The 18,335-nt window shown below is 40.5% G+C and overlaps 2 protein-coding genes across 4 annotated transcripts in view; both read left to right on the forward strand.

Annotated features, from left to right (window-relative positions):
* Positions 1-9,847, forward strand: part of NISCH (nischarin) — a 38,677-nt gene extending 28,830 nt beyond the window's left edge. Inside the window, exons 16-21 of the mRNA XM_083726500.1 lie at positions 124-1,437; positions 2,428-2,602; positions 3,505-3,658; positions 4,719-4,847; positions 5,385-5,546; positions 8,206-9,847. Coding sequence (XP_083582626.1) covers positions 124-1,437; positions 2,428-2,602; positions 3,505-3,658; positions 4,719-4,847; positions 5,385-5,546; positions 8,206-8,834 — 2,563 coding nt within the window. The 3' untranslated portion in view covers positions 8,835-9,847. The remainder of the gene's footprint in view (positions 1-123; positions 1,438-2,427; positions 2,603-3,504; positions 3,659-4,718; positions 4,848-5,384; positions 5,547-8,205) is intronic.
* Positions 9,848-13,731: 3,884 nt separating this feature from the next.
* The window catches only part of STAB1 (stabilin 1), a 96,738-nt gene continuing 92,134 nt past the window's right edge, over positions 13,732-18,335 (forward strand). For 2 of the 3 annotated variants that reach the window (XM_083726436.1, XM_083726437.1), the window contains exons 1-4: positions 13,732-13,864; positions 16,656-16,792; positions 17,115-17,230; positions 18,021-18,106. In XM_083726436.1, the coding sequence (XP_083582562.1) occupies positions 13,787-13,864; positions 16,656-16,792; positions 17,115-17,230; positions 18,021-18,106 (417 nt within the window). In that variant the 5' untranslated portion in view covers positions 13,732-13,786. Of the gene's footprint in view, positions 13,865-16,655; positions 16,793-17,114; positions 17,231-17,449; positions 17,682-18,020; positions 18,107-18,335 lie in introns of those variants that run through there. The other variant, XM_083726438.1, reaches the window with a different exon arrangement.

Consider the following 18,335-nt stretch of genomic DNA (forward strand, 5'->3'; position numbering starts at 1 on the left):
AACAATAATACATATACTTGTATTTTAAATATTTTAGTAATGAAGAGACACCAGAGGGACACTTGGAAATAGGATGATTATTTTTGAACTTGGATTAATATAGTTTTCTATTTTTTAATAAAGCTTGGGACATTCAAAAGAAGAACCTGATGCCTTGCCCGACTCTCTTAATACTGTCATCCTGCCTTTCACCTGTATGTCGTACACTGCCACAAATCAGGATTTTGTGCAACATCTCTCTGCTTTGATAGCAGATGCTGTGGAAAGTGCACCCTCTTTCTCAGTGGAAACTCAAAATGCAGGGAACCTTTTGAGTGATTCCAGAGTTGCAGATACTGAAGATGGCTATTTTGAAATGGGGCTTCATGAAGGGGACAATGTATTTGAGTTCATCCCTACATCAGATATTGTGCAAATAGCTTCTGACAGCACAAAAACAAAGCCAGATGACATAGTCAAAGTTCTCTGGAGCTTTTGTATTCAGGTTCATAAAGGACTCAAGCAGTTTGCTTCCTGTTTGGTTTTGACCAATAGTGTGGTAGCTGTATTTGAAATCCCTCAAGATCCCAAAGGAAACTGCCAGAATATTCTTTCTGCCTTGAAATTAGCACTGTGCTTTCCATATTCTGACCTTACAGAATTTGGCTTTTTAATACCAGAAATATGTTTGACACTCAAGGTAAATAATGGTGATACCTGCTTGTTTGTTGTTTCGGACTCTCAGAATCTGCAAGATTTCTATTCCTGTTTATATATGTCTCGCTCTCAGAGCTGTATGCCTGCTTTAACAAGTTCTGTACTGTACTGTGGCAAAGCAAGTTTGCAAGAATTTGTCTACCAGCTTATGGGATTTTATCACATTTCATCTGAAAACACAGAGATAAAGGGATGTTTCCCTGCCTACCTTTTCTGCCGTAATAAAGCTGATGCTCAGAAAGTCTTGTGTCAGCTAGAATCTGCCAGTGATGGCAAAACTTCCTATAAACACGTCAGTTGTTCTGCACTTTATTCAACATTTCATAAATCTGCCGAAGAGGGCCACTGCATGTTCCATCCCTGTTGGATATTTCTAACACCCCAACACCTACACATCGTTCAAGTTGACTTTAATGTACTGCCAGGTAAATACATAGACTCTGAGAACGCAAGGAGCATATTCAAGCTGAGCAGGATTCCACTAGCTTCTGTTCTCTTGCACCCTGCCAGCCATTCTATTCAGCAAGAAGGTTCGTTTTCAGATGGCCATGTGCTTGAATTGCTCGTTGGCTACAGATTTGTCACAGCTGTATTTGTCCTACCTCATGAAAAATTCCGTTTTCTAAGAATCTACGGTCTTCTGAGGACACTTTTACAAGACATCAAAACTATAATTATTTTCAAAGCAGAATCTGTAAGAAACCCTCTCTGGGACTCCAAGAGACATGGCCAAACTGCAAGGTAAGGATAACTGTTTTGAATGTCACTCATCACAGCGTGGCTATAATACTAGCCATCTCCAAAAATTTAGCCATATATCTGTGTTTAAAATTGCAGTATGGGAGGATGGGAATAAACCTGTAGGCCCCAGCTTTCTGGCATATTTTTGTTTTTCAGCTGCATCCCCTTCTGCATGCCAGGGTCTGGACTTCTGCTGCTCTTCTACTCGTGCAGGTTCTCTGTATGATTTAGACTCCTGGAAGATGAAGCTTCTAAATCACACAGGGAGCCTACTCTGGTGTGGCAGGCTCCCCAGTTCAGAACTTAGCCCTCAAATGCATAGCGGGCTGCAGAGCTAATTGACAGAAATGTGATGGAGGGGACCGGGCCAACAAGTTGGTCACCTTCCTCCCTGTTGTGTCATTGTAATCACGTGCTGAAAAAGAGCTAGTGAGAACTTCTAGTGAGAACTTCAACGAGTATTCTATAAATTGCCAGTTTGATGACCTCTGTCTCTTGTGGTTTATAAAATGCTGCACAATATTACAGAGGAGGTGTACATCTGGGGAAGAGTTCCAATAAGTAAAACAGTTAAGATGTGCAAGGGTGTTAAAACTGCACAATTAATGTATAGTCAGTCGTATAAAAGTGCAGGAGGCAAAGGGATGGGTTTAAGGGTAAGCTTGTGATTTGTTTAGCCTTTAAGCAACTGCATCACACTGTTGGCTCCTGTTCAGCTGTGATCAGCTAAGACACCTAGGACCCTTTAACATAAACTTTTCAGCTTGGATTAAGGGTCATGATCCTGAGATCTCGATAGGAAGTATTTTAAGCAGAGGCGGGACAATCATCTTTCAGTGAGTCTGTAGTTGCATCCTGCACTAAGCAGGAAATTGGACTAGTTGACCACCAAGTTCCTTTCAAATCTGAGTCTGTAAGTTTGAATGAAATTGCGTTTCATTCATTTGGGTTTGCCTCTGACAGTGTATATTCATCTCTCTTTGTTCCCAGCTTATGCAAGCCACATTTGCCATTCTCATCTCTGTATCCATCTGAATTTCTGGTGCAGAAAATTACTGAAGAGAACCAAATACCTGTGCACCTTCCAGTCTCTTCATCTCTTCAGTATGTGGCTGGGCTAAAGGGAAAATCCATTATGGAATTTTTCCACAGCAGCATTGCTGAGGTATTGTACAATACACAGGGAAGGGACATTCCTGATGGTAGAGGTTCCAGAAGTCTAGCCATGTTATTCTGCTGCAAAAAAGCTAAATTGTCCTCTAGCACCTTGAAAACTAACTGGTTTATGGTGGCATGAATTTTCATGCGCAATATATGTTCAGAATACATTTTGTCTTACATAATAGTTTTTTCTGTGGAGGGAGAAAATGATAATAGACTTCTGATTTTACTATCATTAATATTATAAGGTCATATGGCAATAGATTGGATTTTTTATTGCTCTAAAATCAAATAGACCAGGCAACAGCAAGGACAATAAATATCATATTCACAAGTTGCATTTTAAAGAACTAACTCCCACAACTCTCAACGGTTGTGAATATTCTGTTATTGTTGTTGTTGTTGATGATGATGATGATGATGATTTGACCATTTGGGTTCACTCATCACAGCAGCATCAAAATTGTTATTCCGCTTCCACCAATAGTGAGAGCTAAACTTTGGTACAGTATATGTATTAACTAATGGGCACCTCAGTTACTTTAAAAGTCTGAAAATGGGAAAACTCTTGGGTCCAGTGGTAAAAACTCTGGATGTTAAAGAGTATTTCATAATACTGATGGATGCAAACCAAAGCAACAAACAATAGGAAAATGTGGATCCACAGGAATTCTTGCTCCACATGTTTAATCAGTCCTCAGTTTGTTATATCACTAGGGAAGATTTCCAGTGGCAAACAGGCATTCCAACTCAACGATTGTATGAATTTCTTCCCGAACTGAAGCTATACTCTCCAGCAATTGAATATGAAGTGGGTTAGAAAGGACTCGCATTTTATAACTATTGACGAAGAAACTGCATTCAGACATTTAAAATAGTTGATTAATTGCGTTGTCAATATTTTAGGTGGAAAACGAAGAGCTGAGGCATCTCATGTGGTCATCTGTTCTGTTTTATAAAGCTCCTGATATGGAAGCGACAGCTTGTGTTCTGCTCTCAACTAAAGCTATTTACTTCTTGTTAGACGATTCCGTGAGTCATTCTAACGAACGCCACTTTGGTAAGGCAGAATATATAATCCCTGGCTTCTAATAATGTTCTCAAGGACAAGTGGTTTTAGATTGGAGCAACTTCCATATTCTTGACGTTCATTGTATGATGAACCATTTTGACTAATGAATTAGAATGGGTGGTATCCTTTGGAAGGATCCCCGCTCCCCCAGAAAAAGCTCTTTGTGTGCCATGATTTTCCACGAGTGCAGAAAAATGGCATTGGGGTTAGAAGATACAAAAAGGAGATTCATTACCTTTTTTCAATGTTGAATAATTATTTAAGGCCACTCTTGGAACAGAACTGCATGCCATGAGGCAAGGAGGTTTGGGAACGCTGTGTTTTTCTTGTAACGGTAATGCAGGGGGGATAAAGAGGCATTTGCAAAAGAGAACTGGCAGGTGGAAATACATTTCTTAAGTTTGCTGAGCTGTGAATTCTCCCCATAACCCTTCCCACAAGACTGTATTCAGCTATCTCCCTCACCAGCATCAGCAGCAGCAGCTAGCGGCAAGGGCAAAATATAATTGGGGAGTGGTCTGCAGGGGAGAGCAGGGAGTGCATCAATGGTTGCTGCTTGTTTATTTTCCTTTACAAATGCTATTACAGTGGTACCTCGGTTAAGTACTTAATACGTTCTGGAGGTCCGTTCTTAAGCTGAAACTGTTCTTAATCTGAAGCACCACTTTAGCTAATGGGGCCTCCTGCCGCTGCTGCGCCGCTGCTGCGTGATTTCTATTCTCATCCTGAAGCAAAGTTCTTAACCCGAGGTACTATTTCTGGGTTAGCAGAGTCTGTAACCTGAAGCGTATGTAACCTGAAGTGTCTATAACCCGAGGTACCACTGTACTCCTATTACCTCAGCAAACATGGGTAGGGAACCCATTTTTGCTAGGGCAATACAAAGTTCCACCTTTAGTAGGGGGTTATTTCTATTTTTTGTAAAAAAAAAAAAAAAAAGTTGCACTGACTAGTAAACCTTCCCTTCTGAGATCTTAAAATGATCTTCACATTTCTTCTCATAAAATTACCAAATTTCTTAAATACTATCCAATAATCAATTTAACAGATTTTTGGAGCAATGGACAATTGGACTATGAATTCAGTTCTTTCCATCTCTCTTACTGCTTGGTCCTAAAATTAAATGATCTCCACTCAGTGAACATTGGACTTTTTGATCAGTATTTTCGACTTGCTGGTAAGTAAATTTATTTTCCATTTCCCGTTCTCTTTCCTCCTTCTGTTCCCCTCCCACTAGGGGGGAGTTCCTGAAAAGTATCAGTGCACTGATAGTGCCTGTAAGTCCAGTTTATCATAACCATTTAGTATTGCATACTGTAGTTCCAGTTTATCATAACCATTTGGTCTTATATACTCAGTTAATGAGATTTATCTACAGCATGCCTGGCATTAGTTTAGCATTGGCACAGCTAAAGTTCTGCACATTTTCAAACACTGGTGCATTTTACTGAAAATGTCTAGTTTTAGTAGAGACATCTTGGCGGTAAAAGTGTGATTTTCAAAGAATTGTTGCTGTATTGCCTGTACAGTGGGGCAGTGCTCATCAGAGGTTTGGTATTGAATGTTTAGGAAGGAAACAGACAAACCCTGCTAATAAAAACCTAAGATTTGGCCCAGTGGACATATAGCCTCTGTTAAACAGAAAGAAACCTACACAAAATATTGCAAAGTTGTAATAGGACTTGAAGCACATTTGATTCTGTCTTGTTTTCAGGGCGTTCAGCTGAACATATATTAACTTGTCTAACCAGAGACAGTTACAGCACTCATGCTTTTATTCAACACCTTATGGCAGTGCTCTCACTACTGGCAAGGACACCATCCCCAGAGCCAGTGGACAAAGACTTCTACTCTGAATTTGGAAAGAAAAATACAGGTAATTTTTTCTGGAAACGTTTTACTTAATAGGACCTATAAATATATTTCGCCATACTGTTCTAGAGTATGCAATATACATTAGATGTGTTAAGATCCTTCCTTTTAAGGAAAATGCAGTGTGTTTAGCACATTATTTGGCCAATAATGGAACTTGTAATTTGAGACTAAGGAGGAAACAACTCTTTATCAGTAAATTCCATAGATCTTTATTAAAAATATATGTAAATTGAGGCAAACACCTGCAGCTTTTGTTAGAATTGTAGGCTCAGGCTTCAATCCATTCACAGTTACTAGGGAGTAAGTTGAACTCAGTGGTGCTGGTTTCCAAGTATACACATATAGGCTGTAGACCTGAATATGAAGTGTGGCAAATGTGAAACAATTCCCACAGACAGACCCATTCTAAGCTTTCAGTCTTCTGTGAAGCCATTACATTTGGTAGCTAGTGTATTCTGACATGTCTAGGCAGGTTCACTTCAGGCCCGCTTTTCCTTACCTAGGGAGGTCTGGCATCTTGTACTTTCCCAAGTTTTTGCATGCAGTTGTACCCTTCCTTTTCCTGAGAGTAGCCTGAGTGCAGAGGACTTGGAGAAGAAAGAGCTGCTGGATGCTCCTCAGTAAGTCTGGGGTGACTTCAGATGGACACAAATTGTTTAGCCAGGGGATTGAACTCTTGCCATGCCTACATAGCAGTAGCTTTGACAAGCTATCCTTCTTTTTGCAATACAGTTTTAATTGGTCCCTAATTTGACTTGGGAATCCAGACAATTGCAGCATGAAAATCTGAATTTTGAAAATCCAGTGTGAATAGTATTCAAACTATTTAGCTCTTCACTGTAAAATCCGGTTCAGAACTCAACCTCCTTGCCACATCTTAAGCCATTTTCCTGTTGGTTACATCATCCCTGTCTTATAGTAAATCAGAATTCAGCTGGGAATCCTTTGGGCAATGCAGTCAGTGACCCTGAAATCAGTATGGAAGTTCAGCCTAAACAGGTGTATTCATTAAGCACTGATTGTCGATCTTTTCCTTTACCTGAATGAAAATAGAGTTAAAAAGAACAGATACGGGTGTGTTAATGTTAAACTACAAAAGGGTATTCCACCCATCAGTACATCATGTACATAAAATTACCTCTAATGTGAGTCACTGAGAGAATGGGGGGGTAGCAAAATTTAAGCTCATGGTGAAGAACATTTCTAGCAATCCTGTTCTAAGGATTTAGGGAAATAAATTGTGATTGGGTAGAGTCTGGAGGGTTAGAGAAGGGAAGATGCAAAAGCAGATGGAAATGAATAGCCTTAATTGTCTGAGCTTTCTTTTTTAGAGAGCCAGTGTGGTGTAGTGGTTAAGAGCGGTAGTCTCGTAATCTGGGGACCCGGGTTCGCGTCTCCACTCCTCCACATGCAGCTGCTGGGTGACCTTGGGCTAGTCACACTTCTCTGAAGTCTCTCATCCCCACTCACCTCACAGAGTGTTTGTTGTGGGGGAGGAAGGGAAAGGAGAATGTTAGCCGCTTTGAGACTCCTTAAAGGGAGTGAAAGGCGGAATATCAAATCCAAACTACTACTCCTCCTCCTCCTCTTCTTCTTCTTCTTCTTCTTCTTCTTCTTTTTCTTTTTCTTTTTGCTGATCTAAACACTGTGTACCCATTTAGATTTTCCTCTTTCTCCGTCCCTGCCATGCAAAAAGCCCAACTTATTACATATACAAAATTAACAGGATAGATAGATTCCAGCCTTCTGACGCAGTACTTTTCTATGTGCAAGAAGCTTTCCCCCACCTGCTGGCTGAAGTAGTACAATCCTGTGACTCCTGCACCATGTGATTTCTTTGCATGTGTAGAGAGGGTATGAATAGTGTTTCTGGCAATGCTAAACAAGTATAGAACTTAACTGAAAAGCACAAAAAATACTGGGGTAGAGGGGAGCATATGGGATTATGCTGACAACTGCATTTTTAGCACTCTCTCCTACCCCCTCCTGAGTAAATTCCAAGAATGAAAGAGGAAGTTGAAAAGTTAGGCCAACAAAAATGTTTACCATCAGCAGTTAACTTCTTTCAGAAAGTGTTATATACAATTTATTGATACTTAGCATGAGCCAGTGTGGTGCTTAGTTTGTCTGACTAGGCCTGGGAAAATTGTAATTCAGATCCCCACTCAGCCATGAAGCTCACACTGGGTGGCCTTGAACCAGTTGCTACCTTTCAGTCTGACCTCACATGTATACTACCCTAAGCATCTTTGAGAAAGCGGCAGGGACTAAACTGCAATCTTAAAAGTGATGTAATTTAGTATGTCCAAAGTGCTTCCAAGACATTATTTCAATGATCCTTAAAATAGTACTGGTCTGCTTGATGTGATTACCATCATATTACATGTGGGGGACTGAGGGTGAGACGGAATGACTTGCCTAAGACATCTAATGAGTGCATGGCAGAGGTGAGATTTGAATCAGTGACTTCTGGTTCACTGCTGCCTATTTTAATATTTGCCAGAGTATCCACTTATCACTCCAAGTTTTAGTTTGAAAGCCTGTTGTTAATATTACAGATAAAAACATGCTGTGTGAGTTTTAGCCTAACTTTTTAGTTGCTTCCTTGATAGAATTATTTTAATAAGTGCAGACTATAAATTGTGTATTTCTGCTTACAGGGAAAATGGAGAATTATGAACTGATTCATTCTAGTAGAGTGAAGTTCATATATCCCAATGAAGAAGAAATTGGGGACCTTGCCTTTCTAGTAGCAGAGAAGATGAACTGTGTGATTAACTTCCAGTCTCTGAATATACTTCTTTATGTGCTAGTATTTCAAGTGAATGCTACAGAAGGGACTGCTCAATCCAACAGCTCACTTCAACCTAAAACGCTGATCTTAACCAGCTCGGATATGTTTCTTTTCAATGAGGATTACATCAGTTATCCACTTCCTGAATTTGCTAAAGAACCACCAAAGAAGGACAAGTATCAACTTGCAGATGGAAGAAGGATCCGTGATTTAGACAGAGTGCTCATGGGATATCAGACCTATCCGCAGGCGCTCACGTTTGTTTTTGATGACATTCAGAATCAAGATCTCATGCAGAACCTGACCCTTGATCACTTTGACAATGTTCTCAGTTTTCCTAAAGGGCAGGTCACCCAGGAAGGCAGCAGCAGTCGAGAGGTCCTGTGGTGTGTCTTCATCCCAAGTCCAGAAAGCCGCGAGAAACTAATATCTCTCCTTGCTAGGCAGTGGGAGATCTTATGTGGTCGAGAGCTACCTTTGGAGCTCACTGGGTAGTTTTATTTTCCCCAAATATTTTAGTTACTGCAGAGCTGATAGAGATCAGGCCGAAGACTATGACTTAAAGCACAGCATTGATTGAATTAAGCAGGGATTGGCACTCTCTTCACAGCAACATATTACATTGAAGCTTCCTGTGTGTTGCTGTTATAGTTCCTTGTGCAGTGAAATGGTTTTAATAGTACAACCAATCTGCTAAAACATTCAAACTGGAATTTTCTAAACTATATTTTTATGTAACAGTACACATTCAGATTCCTTATTAAGCATCCCAGGCAACTGTATGGAACAAAAGGAGTCAATACTTGGCATACTTTCATTAGGACTGTTATATTTCCACTGTGGTTTTTGTACATATATATCAGTCTTGCTATTCTATACAAGATATGTAAATAATGGTAACTAAAAATGCTTGAGCTATGTCAAAGTGCAATGTTCTTTGTTCAAGATTTATTTTATTGCCTATGCTGCTAACAATTATTTAATAATCCTTATAATTTTTACATTTCTTTCTTTTATGATGTGTCAAATTTAATTTTGTTTGCTAATCATGAACATGATGGAAGAATTCACCTATAACTGAAAGTTATTGTTACATCCGATGGACACTTTTGAACAGTTGAGAAAAGTTATCAATTTCAGTTCACTAATGCAGACAAAGGTTGGCCAGGATTGACAATAATTGCCCTGTTGCCAACAAATCAAAGGATACTTGTCATTCAGAGCACTGTGTTTTTCTGTTGCCAAGTTTCTCAATACAAATAAACCAAAATTTGTGTTTCTGACTTTCCCTGATTTTGCTCACAGTGCAGGTCAGTTGTGCATTTATCTTTCTAATAAGCCTTTAGCCCTGTGTATGAAGCCGAAAAGGAAAATTTCTGAAGAGACCATCATAGCAAATAATCCAAGTCATGGGCAGTTCCTTCCAGGGGAAGCTTTCATAAAAGGGACTGAGCCTATATGATTATTTTGTCTATCTGGCATACACAATAAAAACCCATTGCAAAATGCTTGGACTTCGCCAATTTGCATTCTTTCAAGATCAGAATGATTCCTTTGGTATCCACTTTTCTCTTGCATAATCTGGCAGATATACTAATTATGCCAAACATTAATAGGAGCATATTTCATAATGGGAAATAAAAGAAGGGAAATGTTTCCTCAAGTGAAATGATAGTTCTGTATAGTTGAAATGGGCAACATTAGGGACAGCTACCTGCTTAAGTGTTCATTAAACTCTCGTTTATTTTGTGTGGAGAGGAATGTAGAACTTTTCCAAAAGTAAATCTTGAAATAATGCTTACAAAAAGAATAGTTGATACCCAGTTGTAGCGACCTTGCACAACGGCCATTCCACTGCCATCATTCTTAGGATAGTGCAACAGCTAAATACAAGTGTCTTGCAATTCTGAAAGGTAGTGCAACACATGGCACAACTGCTGTTATGATTATACTCTGATAATTAAACTTGCACACTACCACTTGTGCAATGACAGTTCTCTAAAAGTTCTTGTGCTAACATTATTTCGGATCTCCCATGATATAATTAAATAGAATTTGGGAGTGGGGGGAACTCTTCCACTCTAGATAGCAGGAAACTGGCCAATTGTTTCTAGCACACTTGAATTCTAGGGGATGAAGTATTTCTAGCTCAGATGCAAGTTATCATAGAATTCCTTCTTTTATATAGCGTAATCACAAATCTCCAGATGAGGTTAGCAGCTCATTGGCCCACAGAGAATAGAATGATATCCACGACAGAATTCAACATCTTTAGTTCCACAAGTGCAGCCTTTGGGTGGCCCTGAATGAGTTTACTGGAACTCGGGAACAATGGAGTACAGGGTATCAGTGAATACTGTCCATGTTATGCCAAGCCACTTGCCAGTACTGTATAGTGTTAGTACTTTCAGTGCTTTTCAACTACTTGAAAGGATCACTTCTCCCTACAACACTTGGTAATAGGTTAAAAGAATGGAGAGCTGGACTTCTCTCTCAAGCACAAATCGTACCCTTTTAGAGGTTTGCTGTCCTAGATGAGTTCTGACTCTACTGGCTCAAGAGCTCAAAGTCACATGCAGTCGTTCATACAGTAACCTTCCTCACAAGGTTCTCTTTTTCGCTAATGAAGCTGATCTATAATTTAGTTGGTTTATTCTTAATTATATCCTTTTCTCTCTCCCTGTCTCAGATAACTTATGCAATCAGACTATTATGAACTGAATAGAAATGTTTCCTCAAATACGAGATTTTAACAATCTTTCTCAGCTGACCTTAGGAATTTGTAGACCTCAGAAAACCCACACAGGATAATGTACGTTTTATGGTATACCTTAAGTCTTGGCAGTCTTTAATTTTTGTCAAGACTACATAAACACAAGGTTTCAATTGCAGGAAACTGCCAAAGCTTATTGGAGATTGCAAATGCTTCACAAAATAATGGTTTTCTAGCCCAGCGCTTTCTCCAAGTACTTGAAAAATGAAAGTGCTTTTGTGTATGAAGGAGGGAGAGGACCAAGATCCAACAACTACACACAGAGAGGGGGGGGGGGATAAATAATAATAATAATAATTTATTATTTGTACCCCGCCCATTTGGTTGGGTTTCCCCAGCCACTCTGGGCGGCTTCCAACAAAGATAAAAGATACACTGAAATGTCACATATTAAAAACTTCCCTGAACAGGGCTGCCTTCAGATGTCTTCTGAATGTCAGGTAGATGTTTATCGCTTTGACATCTGATGGGAGGGCATTCCACAGGGCGGGCGCCACTACCGAGAAGGCCCTCTGCCTGGTTCCCTGTAACTTGGCCTCTCGCAGTGAGGGAACCGCCAGAAGGCCCTCGGAGCTGGACCTCAGTGTCCGGGCAGAACGATGGGGGCCAGAGCTTTGCTTTCTGTTTCTACACCACCACTGCTGAAGAGACAAGCCACTAACATTGAACCAGTGGCTTGTCTTGGGCTGTGGAAATACTGTGGTGGTGGCAGTATCAAACAACCTTCCAGCTATGTGTGCAAAGTTGACTCTCTCCTCTGTTGCATTTCCTGTATATCTCAATCCATTCCTGTCAACCCCCTGCTCTGTTGTGCAAAGAATGACAAGATACTGCCATTTGTCATAAATATTAAAGGACATCTTTGACCAAGGTGGCAACAATGAGACCTGGGTTCATAGAATTTATACAGCCCGTAGATAGTACACTTTGTTGTTACTGTAAAATATATAATGCGACTCCTGTACTGTTTCCACCATTGCAAGATGAGATAAGTGCCTGCACTATACACTTTTGTGGATATACAGTAGGCAGTTTAGGTCTGTTAATTATTTAAATTCAGGGATCACACTAGAAGATTCACTACAACAAATATGGCTTTATCGGTTGACGTACTGCCCTATGCAAGTTTGTGTATATGTGAAACTGGGGTGGGAATGTGTGATCCAAATGTTATCTCCTTCCTTCCATCAGCCCCATTCAGCATGGTCAGGGAAGATGAAAGTTGTGGAGGGCCATAGGTTTCCATCCATGCTGTTGAATTGCATTAAGTATTAAATAGGCTGTTGAAATGAATATACTAACATATAAAATGAAGGCTGAAATCTAAAGCAGTGGCAAGGAACTTATGACCTCTCAGATGTTGGTTTTCCAACTCTGGTCATCTCTGACCATTGACCATGCTGGTTGGGGTTAATGGGAGTTGGACTCCATTATCTGGAGGGCCACAGGTATACCACTAATGATCTAACACTAATGGTCCCAGAGCATGGTTGAAATGTACTTGATGACACTTGGAAACTAGTCCCAAGTCTGGTCAGTGTCCAAATAGTAGATCTTTTGAGAACTCTAGGCATGTACCATACCTAGAGATCCATGCTGGACAAAAGGTAGGGAACAAATTAAATACATTTCAAAAACCTATTTGCTTTTCTTTTGTAGACTCCCACAGTATACAATAAACTGCTTCTAAAAGTCATTCACAGAGGAGCTACAGTTCAATGAACACATCTATAGCCCCCTTGGGTGTTCAGAACTAGTTGTGTTCATGAGGTGTACATTCTAACTGCATAGTTTAAGAATATAATCTAGCCATTTTGCTTTTTAATTGTTCTCTCCAATGTTATAATTGTGATGGGATAGGAATATTCTATGTAGAAATCAACTAAAAAGAGGTTCAGATATATTAGGGAAGTTGAATGTGGGGGGAGCTTGTATGTGTGGTGTCTTTGGCAGCAAGGTCCATTTCAAAACTGGCCCAAGATAACATATATTTTATCACTCCATATATTTGGGGAAAACACTATAGGGATTAATATTGCTGTCACTAACATGTCTAAGAAATAGTTGAGGCATTTTAGAGGGAAACTATCTTAATAAGATTTTTGTGAAGATGATCCCACACATTTTTTAAATACCCCCCCCCCAATATTTCTCAAATATGGCATGTTTCTTTATTTTTTGAACAGTGGAAGCCTATTAAATGGCAGTAAAAACACAAAAACCCTGAAACAATTTGATCATATATTGATTTCCCATCTGAATCAAGATCCAATCTAGTTCAGCCTTCAGCTTTACTTCACAATAATATGATTAGCATACTCCTTTCCATACCGCTGAAAACGAAGGATTTCCTTCCTTCTGTTTTGAACTGATATGTGAGAGGAAATCCATAGACGTTTCTGTTTTGAGCAAACTTTTTCCCCCTCAGGATCATTTTTGTACCTCTGCTTTCTCCCCACTTTAAAATATCTGCTGACTGACAATTCATGCTCAGTCAAAGCAATGCTGCTTTTGTATACTTTGGAATAAGAGACTCGCAGCATGCAAAAGCTTTTTCTCTGTTTACGTTTAACTTCTGGTTTTCTTGGATCTGATTCTTAGTAGGCGGTGTTATCTTGAAGAAACAGCATCTTCCACATCTCCCTTTAAGCACTGGGGTCTTTTCAATCAAGGCATGGCCATGAAAACTTCTGGCTTCTTTTTATTCTATGCAGCATGCTTGATTTCTACAGCTGAAGAGAAAAGCCAGCAGGTAAGTTTGCTGCTGCAGCAGCCTTGGGTATTAGAAAGTGTTATTATATAGGCACTTACGTACTTGGAAGCAAGCGCCGTTGAACTCCCTGGGATCAGCCTGCAGTGAAATAGACAACAGCATGCCTAGTATATTGCTGTGAAGTTTTATATTTGAAACCATTAAATCACCTCTGTAATAAGGCTTTGTGGCTGTGGCCAATTACTCAGTTTAAAAAGTGCCTGGCCCAGGTTAAGTTAGCTATTTTTAATTTGTATTAATCACAGCCACAGATAGAAACAGTCTTCTCTGCGACAGTGCTTGCTTTCTCACACAGGTGAGAATGCCTCTTCTAAGACGGTAAATGCTTTCCTTAAAAACTATATTAAATTTGCATGTGCACTTCTGACTATGTAATTTATTACAGTGTGATAGATGGTAGATTAAGATTTATTTAACTTGGTGTCAACTACTTGAGTGTTTGTGTGTGTCTGCATTCTTGTGTATGAAAAAATAGTTTGATAAGTAGGGTTAGATCCAGACTAGCCATGAGCACGGTTAAGTTCATGGGATGCTCCCAGGGATGGAAGGGAGGAGAAGGCAATTTTTGCAGATTACTCCCCATGCCTACATGTGGCCTCCTAAAAGCTGCTCTAGATGGTTGAGGAGCTCTCTGGAACCATATGGGAGATGGCATGAATGGGGATTTGCAAGGGGAATTGATGGAAACTGTCTACACAAATGCACCTCGTCTTCTAGCAGGACCCTGTTAGGTTGGAGTCCCTTCCACAAACACAAGGAGCCCATTGATTCATGGAAAGGACATTCTGGATGCAATTGAGGGGCACATAGATATGAGTGAGAGACATATTCAGGAAGGCATTTGCCTCAGCACCGATAGTGGAGAGAAAAATAAATTGAGTACATAGAACAAGAAGAATCAGAATTGATAACGATTTGGCCTTTTCTGTAAGTAGGAAAAACTAATCAAGGACCTTTGCATGCTTATCTGTACGCAGAATAGACTTTAGCTTGTCCATTGTGAAATGAAACCTCATAAACTTCCATTTATTTTTTTCATATTACACACTTCTGGAAATTGATTTTATACATGCAACTCAAAATAAATCAAAGCTCATTCAAAAAATAAAAAAGAATCACCACATGAGGTGGCTGATAATTATAACGAATCAATAGCTCCATCCTCTCTATATCCCTGAACAATAATCTCCTCAAGAACTGAAGCTGCCGTGCTACGGATCAGCAAACAATGAGAGAAAGAGAAGGCCAGCCATTTCTAGTGAATCAAAAGAAGCGGCTTCCCTGTGTACACTAACATTTCAATCTGTGGGATTTTGTAAATAACAATATTCAGTCCTGAGACTTCTCTCGCAATCTGAATATTGGGTTTTAAGTTCCTGAGGGGTAGATAGGCACGTCATTGAATTTTGGTGAATATTGTGAAGAGGTATTGCAGTCCGTTTATATCAGCCAATGCTGAGGTATTACCCGAAGTTATGAATCAATGACACATCGTGTATTTCTGAAATAGGCTACTGCCAGAATCAGAAAACTTAATAAGGTGAGCAGTTTGGTCTCCCTGGCTGGTATGTGTCTTTTGCTTAGGCGTACATATTTCCTTTGATTTCATTTGAATTGTACACTTGCACATATCTACAGTGTATTGTACCAAAAAAAAAAAGAATATGAAGTTTTGCCTGGACTTTGCACTTATTGAAAAGTGAGGTATAATATCCTGGCTGGTCACTGTAGGAAACAGATGGCTGAGCTAGATAGAAAACTGAACTGCTTGGTCATAACAAGTAAGATGGTTTGCATGTGCTAAAGGATTACGTTCCTTAGCACAGTTAACATTTTGTCACGAAGGAGAGCCCTTGGGAATAAGCTATATGGGCAAACATGTATGAGAGACCCCTGGCATGTTTTTCTTAAAAGAAGTACAGCCATGGGAGTGGGTAATCTGGACAGGAAAAACTGCTGGCACAGGTGGGTGGGTGTCTGAAAGTTTTATGCAAGAGGTAACCTGAATTTTAAATGCCACTTTGGGTGGGGGGGGTAATTGAAATTGGAGAAACATCAGGCAGGGAAAAGGATAAATACCATCGTTCCATCTTCAGCAGATTTCTCTACTCCAAATACCCCCACCCCAAAGTGTTTTAATTGCGCTGGAGCTCTGCTGCCTGCTCTTGGACAGCTTATAGTTAGCATTCCCAGCTGCAGTGTAGCTATCTGTCGGTGCAAACCTGTACATGCCTACTCCAAAGTAGGCCCCACTGAGCTCATTGGAAATACTGACACAAAAGTGATAACTGTATAGGATTGCAGGCTGAATGAAAGCACCTGCATGTGGCTAATCGGGGGCCCCTGCTATTGTCAGTGGACTTTTAATGATCTCAGGACAGAGATATAGTAGCCACTGCCTGATCACATTGACAAGCAAGCACCATATGAGGTGTCACAGTGCAGGGACAAGCAGTCTGTGTGTTCCACCACATTTTATTTTCTGTGAAATGTTGCAGAGATAGGTAAGTGTGCCTGCATCTGTCTAACTGCTTCTGTTCACGTGTGCAAAAAAAGGGAGGGAATTGTGCCTCATAAATGGTTCATTTGCATAGATTTTGTATGGCTCAATCAGCGTTGATCCCACAAGTCTATCAGTTGGCTCTTTTTCTAGACTGGGGATGAGAAATCTGAAAGACAGTGCTTGAAAATCGGTTTCATTTAATGGCTACCATATTGCAGTGCTGTTACGCGCTTAAGAATAATGGTGAATGCTCTTCCCACTTTCCAGTTAAAGTCTAAGCGATGTGACCAGAAGTTTACATATACACGCGATACACCTTGTACCTCTTGTACCGTGGTTTCCAGGCTGCCATGCCCAAAAAGGTGGTCAAAAATACTTGGAAAGGATGGGCAGAAGAACTGCAGGTGAGGCCTTTGCTGCTTCTTTCTTTCTTTCTTTTTTATTTTATTTTCAGGGTAACATGATGTCGAACCATTGCTTGCTGTTCCCCTGAAGCTTTCTGCTCACTGACACTGAAAGAGCCAATCCACAACATTTTTCTCAAGCTCTAGTATGACAAAGAAGCATAATGCAGGGTTGGGCTATATGCAAATAGGAGGGGGAGATTTGATGCTGACTGTCTGGGTTCATCAGGGGCAGGGGACAAATTTAGATGCTGCTCCAGTGGTGTTTTTGAGTGCACTCCTTGTTTTCTCCTCTGCCAGACCGCTGTCGTTGCTCTTTCAGGTATACACTCAAGCTAGGCGAGACTACTCTTTTACTCCCTGGTTGTGCTCAAATATGTAAGCAGGAATTTGAGGAGAAACGCTGCTGTCCTGGTTTTTGGGGTCCTGCTTGCTATGGTAAGGCTTTGAATTAAGTGCATTAGATTCCAGTCAGGGATCCTGGAGCTTGAAACATGGTTAGGGCAGGCACCTGACTCTGTATGTTCAAGCTTTGCAGCCCTCTTGAAACACAGAAGGGAACAGGAGTGTAAAATACTGGCCCCTGTGGGTAGACTGAAAACTCTGGATTGGTCCAACCTACTACAAAAACTGGAAGCCAGACAGACAGACCTTCTGCCCTGCCAGGTTGGCAGAACAGAGCAGGGCGGGCTGCACTTCAGGCTCCACTGCGGCCTACTTTTCTGTTCCTATCCAGACACAGCTTTAAGAACAGTTGCCCAGAATGGTCCTGGGTATACCCTTCTACATGCAGGAGTGGAGACTTCCCCTCCATTCCAGTTCACTATGAAGAGCTTGACCTACATTGTTTGAATAAGCTTAAGAACTCAGTTGCTTTAATAGAAGTGGGGTGCGGGCCATAGTATATCATAAGTACCGGTAATAGGCTCCATAATAATGTAAATAATAGGGCTGCCATACATCCGGATGTTACCGGGATTTCAAAGGCAGAATTGACACCCAGGGGGAATTTCTGAAACACCCCCCCCCCCAATGGTCAATCGAAAAAACATGTTTTTGGCATTTTTATAAAAGCTCAACAACTTTGGGGTCTTTTTTTGGGGGGGGTGACTTGATTTTCACTTTTTGAAATATGACAACTCTAGATAATAAAGGGGTGGGTGTGAGGAGAAACCAACACTGATTTTAGTAACTGAAACTGGTCTGCAACTGTCTTTTTGTTTTCCAGAATGCCCTGTTGGATCTGGAAATGTATGCAGTGGTCGGGGGACTTGTTTGGAAGGTTCAGCACAGAACGGAACTTGCATCTGTGAGGTAAAAGCGGGGCTGTTTGCAATTAGCAATGGTTGTTGCGTATTTCCTGGGGCTACGGTTGTACATCCAGTCAGGATAAACCAGAGAACGATGGTCTTCTGGGAAAAGATGTTTGCAAGGTGAAAAACATTGCAAAGGAACAAAGCTAGGGCAACTACAAAGAAAGCATCTTCATCTACAAAGGCTAATAAGCAAGGGCTTCAGATGGGGCAGGTAAGAGACATTTTAA

Source organism: Podarcis gaigeae (assembly GCF_964106915.1).
Source record: "Podarcis gaigeae genome assembly, chromosome: 2".
Taxonomy (NCBI): Eukaryota; Metazoa; Chordata; class Lepidosauria; order Squamata; family Lacertidae; genus Podarcis; species Podarcis gaigeae.